Source organism: Diospyros lotus, chromosome 1, assembly GCF_014633365.1.
Source record: "Diospyros lotus cultivar Yz01 chromosome 1, ASM1463336v1, whole genome shotgun sequence".
Classification (NCBI taxonomy): Eukaryota; Viridiplantae; Streptophyta; class Magnoliopsida; order Ericales; family Ebenaceae; genus Diospyros; species Diospyros lotus.
In genome coordinates this window covers 20,152,095-20,171,926 of record NC_068338.1, presented here as the reverse complement: position 1 = coordinate 20,171,926, position 19,832 = coordinate 20,152,095, and the positions used below count along the sequence as shown (strand labels likewise).

At 35.7% G+C, this 19,832-nt stretch overlaps 1 protein-coding gene and 1 long non-coding RNA gene across 2 annotated transcripts; one reads left to right on the top strand and one right to left on the bottom strand.

Moving 5' to 3' along the window:
- Positions 1 to 14,955: 14,955 nt before the first annotated feature.
- On the bottom strand, positions 14,956 to 15,523 carry LOC127798206 (uncharacterized). The gene is made up of 2 exons (XR_008022352.1): positions 15,443 to 15,523; positions 14,956 to 15,194 (listed from the first exon to the last, which is right to left on the bottom strand). It is a non-coding gene; the product is annotated as an uncharacterized LOC127798206 (long non-coding RNA).
- Positions 15,524 to 17,337: 1,814 nt separating this feature from the next.
- On the top strand, positions 17,338 to 18,195 carry LOC127807530 (uncharacterized). Its single transcript, XM_052345492.1, has 2 exons — positions 17,338 to 17,732; positions 17,874 to 18,195. Exons 1-2 carry the CDS (start codon positions 17,338 to 17,340, stop codon positions 18,193 to 18,195), a joined length of 717 nt encoding a protein of 238 aa, XP_052201452.1.
- The last annotated feature ends 1,637 nt before the right edge of the window (positions 18,196 to 19,832 follow it).

Sequence of the window (19,832 nt, the reverse complement as noted above, 5' to 3'; positions counted from 1 at the left end):
GCCCTATGAGAGGGGTATTTTGGTAATTTGGATAATGAAGCCCAATAAAAAGGGTATTTTGATAAATTGGAAATAAAAAGAAATTTCCAAGTGATCCAATGGTTGTGCTTAAGTCTTGAAAAGGCAAAATAATCCAATGGATGAGATTAATCAAGATAAAGAGCTTAGATTGTGCTTTCTCCAAGAGAGGAGACTTGTTTATTTAAAATGAATGGTGGAGATTTAACTCTCCTTAAGCACATGGATTGTGCTTTTAATGAATGGTGGAGATCCATTCTTGAAAATGGAAAAGGGTAGTATAAAATGGCAAGTGTGGAAGACTTGTCTCCCTTTGGCCATTTGTAGAAAGAATGAAAGAAAGAAGAGATGAGAGGAAAGGAAGAAGAAGAAGAGAAAGGAATCAAGGTAAGTGCATTCTTCTTCTCTTTATTTAGTGTTCTTGTATGCAAAGTAAGTGAGTTCTTGTTTGAATGCCATCTTAGATGGGAGAAGATGTTGATGAAAGCTCTCTTGAAATGAAGATTTGAAGATTCAAGAAGAGGTAAGAGATGGCCCCATGGGAGGGTGGCCTTGCAATGGGTTGTAAGTATGTTTCATAAATGTATATGTTACATTTGGCATGTTCTTTTATGTTCATGAGACTTATGGCCATAGGTTAGTTTGGGAACATGGTTGAATGGTGGGTTGATGCCTCTAACCTTGGAGGGGTTGTGAGGGCAAAGAGACCTAGCCACACTTGCATGCATTTGGCATCATATAATCTTGTTATGTTCATATTTATTTTGCATTGCACCCTTATTGAGCTTAATAGTTCATGAGGTTTTTACCCTCACATATAGGTTGTGGAAGCATGGGAAAAATCAAGACAAAGTGAAATGGCTTGTGGAAGCATGGAAATGAAGATTCAAGTGTATTGTATGGCTTAGGGAAGCCTACCTTGTTGTGTTTGATTTATGAGATGTAATTTTGATTGGTTGGTAATGGCTTGTAAAGCCTAAACCATGGGTGTATTTCCTTTTGCAGTGTTTGATTTTACTTTAAAATGAGATGTTGGCTTATGGCATGTTGAAGCCTAAGTTGTGGTGTAAGTCTCATTGTTAGGTGTGTTGTGGGAAGCAACCAAGTAAAATAAAATGATTTTGTTGGAAAATTGAGACAAAAATTGGATGAAAGTGAAGTCTTTTATTTAGTTAAATTTCTGGAAAAATTTGGGGTTTAAAAGCCCAAGAAAAAAAAAAGGGAAAAGAAGTGAGGAGGCCAGCAGCAGGCTGTTAGGCGTACGAGCGCACACGGGGGCGCACGGGTGGCCACGCGGAGGTGCGGGCGCGGGCGACCATGCAGAGGCGCGCGCGTGGGCGCGAGCGCGGGCGGCCATGCAGGCGCGAGGCAAGTGCGTGCGACCCGCGCTGCAGGCGCACTGCGGGGCCCCGGATGGGCCCCGGGGTGTGCCAGCGGGGCCAGTCAGCCAAATATTTTTAAAATTTGGAATTTTGGGGAATTAAGGGGCAATTCTAAATTTATTTTTGGGCCCCGGAGGAATTTTCAAAATAAATGAATTTTTCGGGCATTTTTGGAGAAAATGCCAAAATTTTGGAAAATTTGAAAATTTGAGTTTTTCCTCCAAAATTGGTAATCAATCAATGAATTGATTTTAATGGTGAATTATGGAGCTCGGTAAAATTCTTGGATGGAAAAAGAATTAAATATAAATAAGAAAATGGTAGTTGGGCATCTTCATGAGTTTTCTTTTTAACCGAATGTGGTGGTTGAATCCCAATTCTGCTAGTGAATCCTGGGGTTGAAGGAAGGGAAGGGCGAGCCTAGTTCCCACCTAGGGCGTTTCGTCTTGAAACATAGTTCACCCTTCACCTAAGGCCGGGCAGGTGGACAATTCGGGTAATTGTTCACGAGTAACACCCGTAAATGGGAGCGGGGAGTTACACTTTCACCCAAGGCGTACCCGTGTGGGGGTCAACACTTGGTGTAGGAGTAAGCCTACTATGTGATCGGGGTGATGATAACAACTTGAGTGCTAACTGACCGTAAAAGTAGTGCCTAGGAAGAACTAATTTAATGGTCTCGTGCCAATAGTTAGTTGGATTTGAAGAACAAAACAGGGTGAGGTAGTGGAATCTTGGTGAGTGAGATTTCAGGTAGTGGAGCATGGCTAGTCCAAAGCCTTGACGATGAATTGTGAGATTGCAATCTTGGTTCAAGGTAGGGTTCGGGTACCAAAAAGGTAATAGTTGCTTGATAGGTCGTAGCAATGCAAAAGGAATGATAAGGAGACCTAGTCAACAAAGGTTGTGACTACGATTCAGTTGCCAAGTGGGCTTGAGGATCCGAAAGTCTGTGAGAAAGGACACGTGAATGGGTTGTGTCTTGTGCAACCGCATGGGGACTTGAATCATTATTTGAGGTTTAAGGTATCCTTAGGTAAAGAGTCCCTAGAAGTTTTTAAGGTTCGGTTGTTTATAGAAAATAATTGGCACCAAATATCGTGATCTGATTTGAGGTTTCCGAAGATAAATCGATTTGGGATTCTTGAGGAAATTCCTTAAAGGATTGATTTTAAGGGCCATTGAGAATCTAAGGATTCATGATGAGACTTCAGAGTTTTTCAAAGAAGAGATTCAACAAGTCCTAGAGGAATGTTGTTGAGGAAATAAAAGTTCTAATCTCTTAAGTTATGAAAGCTATGATCCAATGAGGACTGGAGTACCATAGGGGACGTAAGTACCTACCCGCTTGAGTTAGTGAGGTGGTTATGGATTGTTATCATTATGATATTGTAAATCGATTGACATGCTTGAGAGAAACAAATGAGGGTAGATGTGCCAGGATGACAGGTCACAGTAGGAAAAGTTGTGTTCTTAGTAGACCTAAATTGATTAGAGATTAGAGATTCGAGATTTTCGATTTTGGAGAATAGAACTCTTGTATGGCTAGACGATTAGTCTACGTAGCCCAGGTGGGCAGATCATGAGATGTATAGCTAGACAATCATTAAAATGATGTCGGCAAGTTATGAATATAAGGAGCGTGTTGAGATGTTGTACAAGGGCTTGCGGTCAGTGAAAAGTCGTGAGGAAAGTTAAGGTAGCAAGAGAAATACCATAATATATTCTCAAAAAATTTATTGAAATTATTTCAAAATGAAAAGTCTGGAGCTGCCATTGATAGCTTAAGGATATTTGATGCTTAGCTATGTGTGGCTTGAGTGAGGACATAAAATACCGAGCTTTGAATGAGATGATAATTAATAGTCAGTATCTCTTACCTCGAGTTGATGAATTATTAACCAGTTGCAAGTGGTTGGGATATTTTTCTATGAATGATATGCAATCGAGGGAATGGGACATTCCAGAATTAGCATTGAGTCAGGATTTGATGGTTTGACTAATGCACCAGCTGCATCAAAGTCGCGTTGGTGATTGGGTTTATCGATGATATACTGGTATACCCCTCGGATAGGGAGACGCATGAGGAACATTAAGGATAATGTTGGGAGCTCTTAGAAAGCACTAGTTGTACGCCAAATTCTTCGAATGTGAGTTTTGGCAATCCCGAGAGGCATTGTAGGGAGCATCGATGGATGTTGTGACCAAGATTTGTTGCTAGGTCATAACAAAGATGATGAGAGCATGGGGCTCCATGTTGGTGAACGTGAAATCAAAGTTAATTATCATAAGCACCATGAGCTTAAGAAGTTCCGAAAAGTCAGATGTCCAAATAGGTTTTGGGAGGCTAATCAAAAGTTTTGAATAGAGGTTGGTTGGAGCAAAGGTTGGTAACCTGAGTAAATATAACTCCGAAAAGGATCGACGATTCGTGAGATTTGGAAATTTGAGCTAGTATTGAAAGAAGTACTAGAAGTGACAGGAGTTGGGTCAATTACAACTTTCAGAGGCTGGATAAGGAGGCTCTAACATAAACAATAACACCATGGGTGTGTGGTCTGTAACAGCAGATTTGAGCCTAGGGACCAAGGCAGAAGACTAGTGATGAGCTCGTGACTAACGACCGGAGCAACTGAGCTGGCTCGCAATACGAGTCTAGGACCCATGAGTCAGAGCTACATAGTGAACTATAGAGACGGTTGTAATACCCTAAAACTTGTAAGCTATTTCTATTTAATAAATGAAACGATTTCCCGATTTTCTTTAAGTTCTCAAAGACTCGGGAATTTGTGAGATTCAAGGATCTTTAGGGGACTTAAGGGCAATGGACTTCAAAGTTTATTTAAACCTAACTTTGGATTCCAAAAAAATATCAAAAGTGGCTATGGATTTCAAACCCAAATTAAATTCAATTAATGGACACATGTCATCATAAGGATGGAGACACATGGGTAGAAATGATTACATGGACACGTGGCGTAATTTGGATGGAAAATCAAAAGTAATAATTAAACACCAATCTCGAGAGACACGTGGCATCGTAGGATGGAAGCAATGATGAAGGCTCACATCTCGAGGGATATATGTCGTAGTAGGAAGAAAGTAATAATGAAAGCTCATATCTCGAGGACACGTGGCGTCGTAGGATGAAAGCAATCATTATGGCTCAAATCTCCATAACACGTGGCAAAAATCCATTCGTTAAAGGGTTAAAAATGTCATGATAAGGCTCATATCTCAAGAGCCACTTGTCACCATGGGAAGAAAGCAATAATTAGGGTGTAAATCTCAAGTGCCAAGTGTCACCATCTTAGAAAGCCAAGTGTCACAATCCTATGGATTTAAGGGCACTACATAAGAATGCCTTGAGTTGGGTTTTGGCCACCAAATTAAGGAGGCAAGTTGCTTATAAAGGAGGGGAAACTCTGCTGTAAAGAAGGGAAGGAAACCCTGCCCGAGTAGGAGCCGAAAGCAAGCAGTTGGAAGGCACGAGCCCCTTGAAATCCGTGCAAAACAGTAACCAAAACTGCAAGGTAAGCTCATCTTCTTTCTTTAATCACGTAGAGGGTTGAAATAGGAGTCCGTAGGTTCAAACGGCACTCGAATCGGAGTTAAAATGAGAGAGTTATGCCCGTTTTAATTTTCAGGGTCGGAAGTCCGTCTGGCGCGTGATCCGCACGCGCCTAACAGAGCTGCGCGTCTAGGCGCGTGGCATACCTTGTGGGAGAGCGTTTGGGCGCGTGATAGGTCTTCTTGGCTTGAAATTTTTCATGAAAACTCCTAATTTTAGTAGATACTTACCTATCTAAACTTATTTTAGTTTTGGATACAAAAAGGTCTCGATTTTTATAGAACAGTCCACTTGGTGCGACGTTTGGCCGTGAATTTGTGCAACCAAGAAGTGGGAAGCTTCGGTGAGTGGTTTCTAAACTGTATTTCTTACATGTTGTGCATATTATTGAGCATGTTGGCGGTGATTGCAAGTGCATATCATGTTTATTTCATTTGATACGCATGTTTCTTTCCATTTGTTCATGCATCACTACGTGTGGCTTGTGACTAGTTGTGAATATCATGGGTGAAGGGAGTCTTCACTTGGCCGTGTTGTTAGGCTGTGTTACATGATAAGGTTGGCAGGGGTGATTGCAACACCCTGGCGTCACATCCACCTAGAGCATGCATCTCTGCATTTTGCATTTGCACGCATGAAGTTATTTTTAACCCTCACTTAGATTTAACGATCTAACCCGGGTGTTCATACCCCTGGAATATTCAAATGTTCCAGATCTGTCAGGCTCGGGCTCAAAGGGAGAAGGCCTGGAGGCGGTGTGAGTGTAGTTATCTTGTTTAGGCATCTCTTATGATGTAGTATGTTATAAGATTTGTACTCTAACTTTGACAATATTTTGTCTCGTGGAGAATGAAGTCTATTTTCCTTGCTATCTTGATAAATTGTGTGTGTGAATGTTTATTTTATGGAAGTCCCAACATTTTAGGTTACAATCCTTACTGTAGTATATGGGATTTCCTTGACGCCCGTGTAAATATTATAGTACCTTATATACTATCTTGGGGTTGGGGCGTTACAACGGTCAAATGCCAAAGTTTAGATAACGCCATGGCTATTATGTTTTGACTAGGATCCGCGTCCCAAGGGACCGGAGCACTGTGATAGGATCCCTAATTGTCTAAAGATGTTTGGTAAATTGTTGTTAGGGGTTCGTGATGGGACTCTCTGAAATAGTTATGCTCATTGAAGGACTCATGAAGAGAGTCAAGCGGGAATGATCTGTTGGATGCAGTGGGAGCTTGTGATAACTCAAAGATTTGAGTTGCGTGTTAATGTAACATATATGGGTGATCAGGTATGGATCACGCTAAGACATAGAGTGGACTACCCAATGTAAGACTTGGAGCTGGCAGCTGTGGTATGTGCTCTTGAGGTTATGGAGGCACTACCTGTACGATGGGACATTTGATGTGCTCACGAATCACAGAGAGCCTGAGGTATGTGTTCTTGTAGAAGGAGTTGAACGAGAGGCAGTGACTGTGGATAAAGTCCCTTGAGGACTATGATTGCACTACTTTGTATCACCCAGGGTATGGAAGTGAGGTGCCCAACGCTATGAGTAGGAGTGTGGCTATTGTGACTGGGTAGATAGCCGTGAGTGGCAGTTGTTTGAGGCTTTTAGCCTGCTAACTATGAGTGTAGTTGTTAGTGTAGGTGCTCTAGACCCAATTAGATTGGACAAATTGTACACTGACATTTGTAATCATATTTATTATTGAATAAAGAATTATTTAATTTTACAAGAAGTTGTTCTATTAGTTTATTGTTATTAATATAATGATCGAATGAAACTAGATAGAAGTCTATATGATGTATACTGTGATTAATCTATAAAGATGTAAGATGGTGCATCACAGTTTCTAGACATCGTTAAATATCCCAAGTCATAGCAATGTCAAGAATGGATGCTTATGTATGATGTATGCAATGTATGTTTAGTATAAATTGATATCAAATAAGTTTATCAAGTAAGTTTTCCAATGTCCGGTTATCAATTGGTATTGAACAATTAGTATTGAGCAAACCTATTCATTTTTGAAACACTAACTCTTGGTATCAAGAAAACCTTTGTGTTATGTAGTCTCAAACAAATACAAAGAGGATCTACAACTTCAAAGGTTTGTACCTCTATCTCCGATATAAGTTTACGAGGGAGTTATGTGTATTCTAAGTGCATATTGATTTTTCAAAAGGTTTTCATCATTATCAAAAAAATAGGGGAAGAATTATTGTATCATATTTTTTGATATATGAGAAAATATATTTGATGAAAAACTAACCTTAAAATGAAAAATCTTTATGAAAATCTCATATTTTGAAATAAGTTTTTCATATTTCGAAGCAGGCATGATTAGTGTTTTGGCGCATAAGCTCAAATGTTTGAAAAATCCAAAATCCATGTATCATGTTTCAAAACCATGTATCTATGTTTCGAAACACAGTTCTGTTATGTTTCTATACGTATTTTGAAATGCTCTTAGTCATGTTTGGAAAAATTCAATATTTATGCATCATGTTTCGAAACTAACTTTTCATGTTTCGAAACATCATTCTGCCAGGTTTCTATACATGTTTTGAAATGTCTTTTGTTAAGGTTTCAATGTTTGCTAAGTTTATATGTTGATTTTCGGAACTTGTTTGAAAACTAAGCATATGTTTCGAAACCTATATAGTATGTTTCAAAACCTCTATCATCTCTGACAGCAGAGTATTTAAAAACTTGTTTAACATGTTTTGAATCATGTTTTTGAAGTATATTTCGAAACCTTCATATCATGTTTAAAAACATTTGACTCTGTTAGAAGAATATTTGAAAAACTATCATGCTTTTTGCCTTTATTTCAAGAGCTATTTAAAAAACTGTCATGCTTACTTTTGGAATCATTTTCATACCCTGATGTTTTAATTTCAAATATTTTGTAAGTGGAGAATAAAACAAAATCATTTTGTTTTAAAGCAATATCTCCCACTCATTTTGTCTCTTGATGCATATCCAGCTGTAAAGGCTGTATGTTTCGAAACATGATATGTATGTTTCGAAACCTCTATGTAAAAATGTGTTATTTTGAAATCTATAATGTGTGTTTCGAAACCTACTTTATCATCTTGTCTCTAATAGTTATAATTAGCCAAAACTCTATCTTTTTTATATATATCAGTTCTTTGAAGACAAGAAGTACATTTTACAAGCATACACAAGTTTACACATCTATAAGAGATATTTGCCACAAGCACAAGCAAACGAAACTCTTTAAACAAACTCTCAAAGAATATCATTTCAATAATTCCTTTGTATGCATTATAGTGTGAAAAGGAGAAGCAAACTGAAACCAAAGCTCTCATCACTCCATACCAATAGGTTTGTAATAATTATTTGATAAGGTATTTAATTACATTCAAATTGTTGGATTGTAAAAGATAAGTGTTATTTATCTTGTTGTAAGGTTTGAGTTGAGCTCGTAAAAACTCATTGTGTAAAGTTTTAGGGTAAACCGTGATTAAATTCTTAGTGTGTTTGGATCACTAGTGAAAGTGATTGTGGTTGAAAATCCTTCAAATAGGTAAACTTAAAGGTAGTAGAGTAGGCGCGTGTCGAACCACTATAAATCTCGTGTGCACCTATCTTGTTATTTTACTTGCTTACTATTGTTGCTTATGTTTTCAAAAGAATCGTTTTTCAAAAGTTAAAGGAGTTTCAAAATAAGCAAATCAGAGAGTAAAGTTTCAAAACATACTATAGTAGTTTTCGAAACATACTTGACGATAAGTTTGATTTCGAAACATACTTATCTATATTTCAAAACATACTTAACAGAAATGTTAGTTTCGAAACATACTCCCTCAGGTTTTGAAACATACACTACAAAAAATCTATAATTTAGTGACGAATTTAGCGATGGAATTTTTCTATTGCCAATTAGAGACGAAAATTCGAATTTGCGACAGAATATTCCGTTGCCAAATTTTTTATTTTTTTTTTAAATTTAGCGACGGAATATTCCATCACTAAATAATTAAAAAAAATTAATTTATTTTTTATTTTTTAGCAACGAGGTCATCCCGTTGCTAAATTTTATATTTTTATTTAATTTATTTTTTATTTTTTAACGACAGGGGCTGCCCCGTCAATAAATTTTGAATTTTTATTTTTTTTATTTCTTATTTTTTAGCGACGGGTGTGACCCCATCGCTAAATTTTGTATTTTTTATTTACTTTATTTCTATTTTTTAGTGACGAACCCCGTCGCTAAATTTTGGGTTTTCATTTTTTATTTTTTAGCAACGCGTGTGACCCCATTACTAAATTTTGTATTTTTATTTATTTTATTTTTATTTTTTAGTGACAGGGATGCCCCGTCGTCGAATTTTGGATTTTTATTTTTTTTATTTTTTATTTTTTAACGATGGGTGTGACCCCGACGCTAAATTTGGTAATTTTTAATTAATTTATTTTTCTTTTTTAGCGACACTTTTAGCGACGGGGCTATCCTATCACTAAATTTGGAATTGTTTTTAATTAATTTATTTTCATTTTTTAGTGACGAGGACTATACCTCATCCCGTTTCTAAATTTTGTATTTTTTATTTAATTTATTTTTATTTTTTAGCGATGGGACTTATCACGTCGCTAAATTTGGTATTTGTTAATTAATTTATTTTTATTTTTTAGTGACGGGGTTATCCCGTCGCTAAATTTTATATTTTTTATTTAATTAAATTAAATATATTTAGCAATGGAATATTTCGTCACTAATTAATAAAAAATTAAATAAAAATAAATTTAAATTAAATATAAAATCACTAAATAATTTAAAAAATAAATTAATAATTAAAACAATTAGCCAGTCGTTACAAATGAAAAAAGTAAATTAAAAAAATAAAATTTATTAATTATGTATTAAACAAAGATTAAATAAATATTAAAATTTTTTAAATGCATATTTTATGTATTTTATTTACAAACCAAAAATATGTAAATTGATATGATATTGTAAAATTTATAATAATAATAAATATGTATTAAAATAATTTTTAATCAAATAAAACTTAAATATTTAAGAGATAAATTAATTACAACATTTAAGTGGTATATTAGTTGAGTTAAAATTTACAATATTTATTTTTTTAAGTATTAATTTATAAATTTAAAAGATTTAAAATTTAAAAACTTAGTTTAAAATAAAATTAAAATAGCTGGCAACTAAGTATAGTATATAGTTAATATGTGAAGTGTATATCATAAGGAAACTCTTAGCTCAGACTATTGTGCGCGGGGGCGCTCACACTGGCAACCAGGGATCAAAACCGAGGAAGGGAAGAAAGGAATGCACTAGAAATTATCCCCGCGCTACGTGGCGCTGCAAGGCAGCGCGCGCATCCTTTCAACGCAGGCTATTTTTTTTTTTTAAATTAAAGTCAACGACAGAAACAATTCCGTCGCTGATTAGCGACGGAATTGTTTCCATCGCTAATTATAATTTCTTTTAATTTTTTAAATATTCTAATTTTTATTGTGTATCAGCGACGGAAAGTTTTCCGTTGCTATTCAGCGACGGAATGTTTTCAATCGCTAAAATAATATTTAATTTTTTAAATAAATTTTATTTTTTATTTCTTAATCAGCTACAAAAATACCCGTCGCTGATTTTCCCCGTCGCTGAAATTTAGTAACGCTATTTTTAGCGACGGGAAGCTGCCTGTCGCTAAATCCGTCACTAAATTTTTTAGCAACGGATTTTGATATTTTAGTGACGGATTTTTCAGTCACTAAATTCCGTTTTTCTTGTAGTGATAGTGTCCTGCAAGCAAAAGTTTTTTCAAGTTATCGAAAATTTACCTAAATCCCAATTCACCCCCCTCTTGGGATATATTTGTCATTATATAGAACTAACATTACCCATTGATTATCATTTTCATTTCTTTAAGCATCATTATCGATTAAGATTTTTTCAAGTAAAATCAATTATTTTTAATTAACCCAATTCACCCTTTTCTTGGGTTTTGGTACCATTGCTATACATTTATATCAATTGGTATCAGAGCGAGGTTCCTTGTGTCTTCATTGGTCTAACAACCTAGGGAAAAAGATATTTTCTAATGGCACATTTTGTATCTACATCCCAAACCGAGGGTCAAAGCATACTCGTCCTCTATTTTTTGATGGAACAAATTATAATTACTGGAAAACAAGGATGTAAATTTATTTAGTGTAAGATTCTAGCTTGATTAAGGCTATTCATAAACAAATCAAGCTATCCGACATGGGAAATATTGAGATCAATGCCAAAGCTATGAACACATTAATTTATGCTCTTAGCTCAGAAAAGTTCAATAGAGTCTCAACTTGCAAAACAACAAAGGAAATGTGGGATAAGCTCAAGGCAACACATGAAGGTACAAACCAGGTAAAAGAAATTAAAATCAATCTCCTTGTTCATGAATATGAGTTGTTTACAATGAAAGAGAATGAAACCATAAAAGATATGTATACTGGATTCAATGATATTGTATCCACTTTAGAAGCTCTAGGAAAGATATATACAAATGGGGAAAAGGTTAGAAAAATCTTGAGAAGTTTGCCTGTGTCATGGGATCCAAAAGTCACTGCTATTACTGAGGCCAAAGACTTAGATAAACTTGAATTTGATAATCTGTTAGGCTCACTAACGACCCATGAAATCATGATGAAAAGAAATGATCATGTAAAACCAAAGAAAGACAAGAATGTAACTTTTAAAGTTGAAGACGAGAAAAAAGACTCTCAAAATAGTGATGATGATGAGTTTACACTACTAGCTAGGAGATTTTATGAAAAATGGAAGATTTAATCAAAGAAGAAATTTTAAAAAAGATAAAGATCAAAATGAAGCTAACCCCTCTAATGAGATTCAATGTTTTGAGTGCATAAAGCTAGGTCATATTGGAATGACTGTCCTCAACTGAAAAAGAAAGATCGCAAAGAGAGAAAAATGAGGAAGAAGGCACTAGCTATATAGGGGGGGGAGTTATCATCAAGTGATGAATCACAAGATGATGAAGTTGTCAATGTCTGCTTCATGGCTAATCTTGAAGATGAGACTACTTTGGTTTCAATTGACTCAATGAGCAAGTGGTTCCTTGATAGTGGGTGCTCAAGGCACATGACGGGAGACCAAGATCTTCTCAACAACATCATCTTCAAGGAAGGAGACAATGTATTCTATGGTGATAACTCCCAAGGTAAGATCATAGGTATGGGTTCTATCTCTTTTGAACACCTTGTGTTGGATAATGTGTTTTTTGTTGATGGTCTAAAGCATAATTTGATTAGCATAAGTCAATTATGTGATATGAATTATGAAGTTCGTTTTGATGCTAGTTCTTTTAAGGTCATATGTCCAAAGACAAAGGAAATAAAACTAAAATGAAAAAGAGTAGGAAATGTTTATCCTACTTTTCTGGGTCATCTAGGATGGAAAATTGTTTAATGTCTAATACTTCTCAAAATACTTGGTTATGGCATAATGGATTAGGTCATGCTAATATGAACTTGATTAACAAACTAGTAAAACATGACCTTGTTAATGGTTTTCTAAAGATAAAGTTTGAAAGAGATCACATTTGTGGCACATGAATGAAATGTAAACAAATTAGTATATCATTCAAACCTACAAATGAAGTGTCAACATCAAGACCCTTGACATTACTTCACTTAGACTTATTTAGTCCTATGAGAACATTAAGTTTAGGAGGAAAACAATATGTTTTGGTCATAGTAGATGATTATTCTAGATACACACGGGTAATTTTCCTTGCTTCTAAAAATGAAACTTTTAAATCATTTGAAGTATTCAATAAAAGAGTTCAAAGGGAAAAAGGCTTTTGCATTTCAAAAATTAGAAGTTATCATGGAGGAGAATTTGAAAATGAATCTTTCAAAATATATTGTGAAGAAAATGGTATAAATCATAGTTTTTCTTATGCTAGGACACCTCAACAAAATGGTGTAGTAGAAAGAAAGAATAGGTCTCTTCAAGATATGACTAGGATAATGCTATGTGATAAAAATCTTCCTAAGTATTTTTGGGAGAAAGCTGTGAAAATTGGTTGTCATATACTAAATAGAGTCTCCATAAGACACATCTTGAAGAAAACCCCTTATGAGTTATACAAATGAAGAAAACCTAATATAAGTCACTGTTATGTTTTTCGTAGTACTTGCTACATTGTCAACAATGGAAATGAGTCTCTAGGAAAATTCGATGCTAAAAGTGGTGAAGGTATATTTCTAGGTTGTTCATCTCAAAGCAAAGGCTATAGAGTATTCAACAAAATGTCCTTAATAGTAGAAGAAACAATTCAAAGTAATAATTGATGACATAAATGTTGAAATCTCAAAACCTATGGAAGATTGTGAAAATAAAGTATCCCAAAATCTTGAAAAACTTTCATTAGATCAAAATGAATCAAACTCTCTAGATAATGATCCATTCAACAGAGAACAAGAGCATCAAGTAGAAAAAGAACAAATATTTCCAAGAGAAAGAAAATAGGTCAAAGAAAATGAAATTATACGAGATCCATCTAAAAGCATTAAAACTAGATCATCCATTAGAAATGAATGCAAATATGTTGTTTTTTATCTCAAGTTGAACCTAAAAATGTCAAAGAAGCTTTAGATGATGAAAATTGGATTATTGTCATGCAAGAAGAATTAAATCAATTTGAAAGAAGTGAAGTTTGGAAACTAGTGCCAAGACCAAAAGATTATCCAACTATAGGCACAAAATAGGTATTTAGAAATAAAAAGGATGAAAATGGTATAGTCATTAGAAACAAACCTAGGCTAGTGGCTCAAGGATATAGCCAAGAAGAGGGTATTGACTATGATGAAACTTATGTCCCTGTTGCTAGATTAGAAGCCATCAGGATGTTATTAGCATTTACTTGTTACAAAAACTTCAAGTTATATCGAATGGATATTAAGAGTGCTTTCTTAAATGGATATATCAATGAAGAAGTTTATGTAGAACATCCCCCTGGCTTTGAAAATCATAAGTATGAAGACCATGTGTTCAAATTATCCAAAGTTTTATATGGTCTAAAACAAGCCCCTAGAGCATGGTATGAAAGGCTTAGTAAATTTCTTTTAGAAAAAGGATTTAAAAGAGGACAAATAGATACAACCCTATTTACAAGAAATCATGACAAGGATATATTATTAGTTCAAATATATGTAGATGATATCATCTTTAGATCCAAAAACAAATCTCTATGTGATCAATTTGCAAATCTTATACAAGGAGAATTTGAAATGAGCATAATGGGTGAACTAAAATACTTTCTAGGATTATAAATAAAACAAAAAGATGAGGGTATTTATCTTTTTCAACAAAAATATATGAGAGATCTTCTTAAGAGATTTGATGTTCAAAATTGCAAACCTATGGCTACACCCATGACTAGTTCTCTAAGCCTAGATATAGATTAGTTAGGCAAGGCTATAGATAACAAGTTGTATAAAAGTATGATTGGCTCTTTGCTCTATTTAACAGCTAGTAGACCTGATATTATGTTTAGTGTATGCTTGTGTGCTAGGTTTCAATCCAATCCCAAAGAATCTCACTTAAAAGCAATTAAGAAAATCTTGAGATATCTAAAAGGAACTAAAAGCTTATAACTGTTTTACCCTAAATCAAACAACTTTGATCTAATGACTTGTATTGATGTTGATTATGATGGTTGTAAAATAGATAGGAAAAGCACAAGTGGTTCATGTCAATTCTTAGGACATTGTTTAGTGTCTTGGTCAAGTAGGAAGCAAAATATATGTAAGGCCCCCACCCAAGTCCCCAAAGAACCAGAGCAAGTGCCCTACTAAAATAAAGACAACCTGGTCAAAAAGAACCTGTCATGCATGCCACTGATAAATACCAAGGGAAAACTGATAGGGAAAACTTGTCATCCCGGCATATAAAACAAAACCTCAATTTGCTACACAACAACTGATCTCTAGGCTTACATAGCCCAAGCATGCATAACATACATCTCTGGCACACTAGCCTTAAAATAATTATAAACCATACAGACCCAAATAAACTAAAGAAAATACAGTCTGGAAGTGACAAAATGCACAAAAAGAAACCCCCAGGCTGACAACTGTTAGGTCTGCATGGCCCTATACACCGCCTAACCAAGTAGTCGAGAACTACTAGACCCGCCCACAACTGGGTCCTTGCTTTTACCTGGAATGAAGAGAAAACAAGGTGAGTCCAAATGACTCAGCAAGCTCATAAATAAAGGAAAGACGGATAGAGTAGGTACTAAGAGTAAACTTGCATCTCAAGTGCATAACAAACCGAAACTCATGCATAACATGCCATGCAATCTCATAAACTGACATAGGTACCAATTGCATAAGTAACAATGCACATATACAGGATCTTGGGGCCCAAATAAGGAATACACTAGCACCCAAGTTCTTATCACAAACCTGCTACTACCTTGAAGGCAGACTGTACCTGAACTACGAGCTGAAGCTCGCCTGGGTGGGAGCGACCACACCCTCTAGCCTGCATAAGCGACCAAAATAAAAAGTTAGGCACGCCGAGGCGTCCTTAAGTTACTTGGTTCGGGAAAGCCCGACACCATACAATAGTATTTCAAAACTGGTGCCATGATAATGCAAGTGCAACATATAAGGCTGACATAGTAGACTAAACAGGATATGAAGCCCCCATACGCCAAGCATCCCGCTAAGCCTCATCCAACTAGTAAAACACACGCCAAATGCAAATGCTCGTGTCTACCAACTACAAATAAATATAACATGATCGTGTAACAAGCACTCAAGTGTAAATGAACCACAAAAAATGCATAAACTCGACTTGAGTGTACGTTTAACACTTGGTCGTGTAGTATGAGTTTAACTAGTTGGGACAGGGGAAACAGTGTTATAAGACATACACCCGTTCCCTATGGACACTAGCTAACGTTAAACCCAAATGTACCTATCTTCATTCCTTTTAGAAGGTAAATAGTGAACAAATTCTCTAGAAATGCAACCAACACACGCCGGATACATTTACAACCTCTATGGTCTTATTAAATTATACTTTTATTTTATAATAACTCAATGAGGCATTACATATGATACATAACTATTAAAAATATATTATAATATATATATATATAATTTAATGAATTATGTCACATAATACTTATTATTTATAAATATTATTTCTATTATTATTTTTAAGAAAGAAAGATAATAATAAAAATAATCTTTACTAATATTGTCTATTACTATTATTATTTATTTAGTTACCTCAAATTATGCTTATAGTCTTTAAACAACATTTACATAAATGTATATATATATATATAAACACACTTTATACTCCCAAAGGCACAAGGACGTGCTGCCTACCACTTCCATCCTTCAACATACATTACCACGTTTTATATATATATATATAGGTGCACATGGGTCACATTTCTTCTCCAGCGAGAGAAATCTCCAGGATCTATAATTTGAGTAAACTATTATGAGCTTTGCAAGATTATACTAAATCAACCATGCATATTGAGGGGGGAGAATAGAGGAACAGGAGCTGCTCTCTCACTCGGCTAACCCAGCATGCATGCATGCTGATATATATATATATATATATTTATATATATATATATATCAGTCCAGTTCTTGTTGAAAATGCCTCAGCAACTGTTATGACATTGGAGTAGAATTGAAGATAATCTGGAAATCTCTCTTATAGCTGGCTTTGGGGGAGGAAAAATAGGAGCAGAAGTAGCTAACTTAATTGATAAAATAGTTAGTTATAGTCCTAATCTTTTAGCTTCTATTATGATTTATTTTTTTATTTATCTGTAGTTGAAATTCTTCAGTTAATTAGTTCCTATATTTTAGGAGATTATGGATGAATTCAGTTAAGGTTTGATGTATTTAAACAATCCTAGAGACTCAATAAAATATATCTGTGATTCGCCTCTATTTTGTGAATTCTCTCTGATGTGTTTTACTTCTATTTTTTTACTTATCACCAACAAATTGCTATCAGAGCTATTTTTCTTGTGGGACCTGTGAGCTATTTTTTAGATAAACACCATGCAAGCTGAAACTCCTTTTACTGTTATAGCTCCTCCAGTGTTTGATGGTTTAAACTACCAAGTTTGGGCAGTAAGAATAGAAGCTTTTCTAGATGCCAATGACCTCTGGGAAGCTGTTGAGGAGGATTATGACATCCCTCCTTTGCCTGAGAATCCAACTGTAGCTCAACTAAGGAATCACAAAGAAAAGAAGCAGAGAAAGTCAAAGGCCAAGTCTTATTTGTTCTCTACAGTTTCTCCAACACAATATTCACCAGAATTATGACCCTGAAGACAGCTAAAGAGATCTGGGATTTTCTCAAGAAAGAGTATGAAGGAGATGAGAGGATCAAGGGGATGCAAAAGCTGAATCTAATAAGGGAATTTGAGTTGCAGAAGATGAAGGAATCTGAGACAGTTCAAGAATACTCAGATAAACTTCTGAGAATTGCAAACAAGGTGAGATTGCTGGGAGGTGAATTTGCTGATTCAAGGATAGTGCAGAAGTTACTTGTGACAGTTCTTGAAAGGTTTGAGACAACAATCTCAGCCTTGGAGAATTCAAAAGACATGTCAATCATCACTTTGGCAGAACTTTTGAATGCCTTGCAAGCACAGGAACAGAGAATGTTTATAAAGCAGGAAGGGTCAATTAAGGGAGCATTGCAGGCTAAGTTGTAGGTTAGTCAAGGTGGTAAAGAAAAAAAGAAATGGAAGAAGGAGGAAGTGGATCGATCTGACAGCAAGGCAGGAGGTAGTGGCAAGCCAAACTTTCCTCCTTGTGAACACTGCAAAAAGAAGGGCCATCCACCTTATAGATGTTGGAAGAGACCAGATGTTAGGTGTAACAAATGCAAGCAACTGGGACATATTGCTAAGATATGCAAAAGTAAATCTCATCAAGCTACAGAAGCTCAGGTTGCTGATCACCAGGAAGAGCAATTGTTTGCTGCAAATTATCTTTTAGCCAATTGTTCAAAGGAAATGTGGCTGGTAGACAGTGCCTGCTCCAATCATATGACCAGCAATCTAGAGTTATTTAAGGAGCTTGAAGACGTCGGGGGCATGAAGGTGAAGATAGGCAATGGAGATTACATGGAGGTCAAAGGCAGAGGAACAATTGCATTGGAAATCTCTTAAGGTACTAAGATGATTTCGAATGTTCTTTTTGTGCCTGAAGTTGATCAGAATTTGCTTAGTGTTGGTCAGTTGCTTGAAAAAGGCTTTAAACTGTTGTTTGAGGATAGCATGTGCGTGATTAAGGATGCTAATGGTCAGCAGGTGTTTAAGGTTAGCATGAAAAGTAAATGCTTTCCTTTAGACCTGAAGAAAAATGAACAAACAGCTCATGTTGTAATTGATAATGCAACTAAACTATGGCATAAAAGATTAGGCCATTGCAATCAGGTTGTTTTGCAGGATCTCAGGAAAAGGAATATGGTGCAAGGATTACCTGTATTGGAAGATCTTAAATCAGTTTGTAAAGCCTGCTAGTTTGGGAAGCAAACTAGGATGCCTTTTACTCGAATAATTTGGAGAGCAACTCAAAAGCTGCAGTTGGTTCATACTGACCTTAGTGAACCAAAGTCAGAGTCATCTTTGAAGGGAAGTCGTTATTATATTGCATTTATAGATGATCTAACTAGAATGTGTTGGATCTATTTCTTGAGATTCAAAACTGAAGTTACAGGAGTATTTTGGAGATTCAAGGCATGGATTGAGAATCAAAGTGGTTGCAAGATTCAGGTTATTAGATCAGATAATGGGACGGAGTACACCTCGGAACAGTTTACCAAATTCTATGAAGAGGCTGGAATTGAGTACCAATTTTCAACTCCCTACACTCCACAACAAAATAGAGTGACTGAAAGGAAGAATAGGACTATTATGGAGATGTCTCGCTGCATACTTCATGAGAAAGATCTTCCTAAGAAGTTTTGGGCTGAAGCAACTAACACAGCTGTGTTTTTACAAAATAGATTGCCTACAAAATCAGTGCAAGGGAAAACACCTTTTGAAGCATGGTATGGTAACAAACCTCTTGTAAAGAACTTAAAGGTGTTTGGTTGTATTTGTTATACTCTTGTGCCACAGGTAAAAAGAGACAAGTTAGATAAGAGAGCTGATCCGAGCATCTTTATAGGCTATAGCAATTTCTCTAAAGCCTATAGAGTGTTTCAGCCACAGTCTGAAAAAATTGTGATCAGCCGAGATGTCCATTTTGCAGAAGAGGAAAAGTGGCATTAGGAGGATAAAAAGGCACATCAGTAGCTGTCTCGCCATCATTTGCAGCTCCACCATTAGTTGAGGATGAGACCGTTGATGATTTGCCAATCAGAGGTACAAGATTGTTATCTGATGTATATCAGAGATGTAATCTTTCTATGGTGGAACCTGGATATTTCAATGAAGTAGCAACAGATCGCAATTGGATAGAAGCAATGCAGGAGGAGTTGAAGATGATTGAGAAGAATCAGACTTGGGACTTGGTTAATAGACCACAGCACAAGAAAGTCATAGGAGTGAAGTGGGTGTTCAAAACAAAACTGAATGCTGATGGTTCTATCAACAAACACAAGGCAAGGTTAGTGGTTAAGGGCTATGCACAGGTGTATGGAGTAGATTTCTCAGACACTTTTGCACCTGTTGCACGCCTAGATACCATTAGATTAATTCTTGAAATAGCAGCTCAAAAAGGGTGGATTGTATTTCAACTTGATGTCAAGTCAGCCTTTCTCAATGGCTACTTGGAAAAGGAGATTTTTGTGGAACAACCA

Excerpts from the sequence above, each read along its gene's own strand:
- LOC127807530 (XM_052345492.1), top strand. The coding sequence starts at position 17,338 with ATGACCCTGAAGACAGCTAAAGAGATCTGGGATTTTCTCAAGAAAGAG. Across the intron at positions 17,733-17,873 it reads GGAGCATTGCAGGCTAAGTT|ATGTTGGAAGAGACCAGATG; the intron begins GTAGGTTAGTCA and ends TCCACCTTATAG.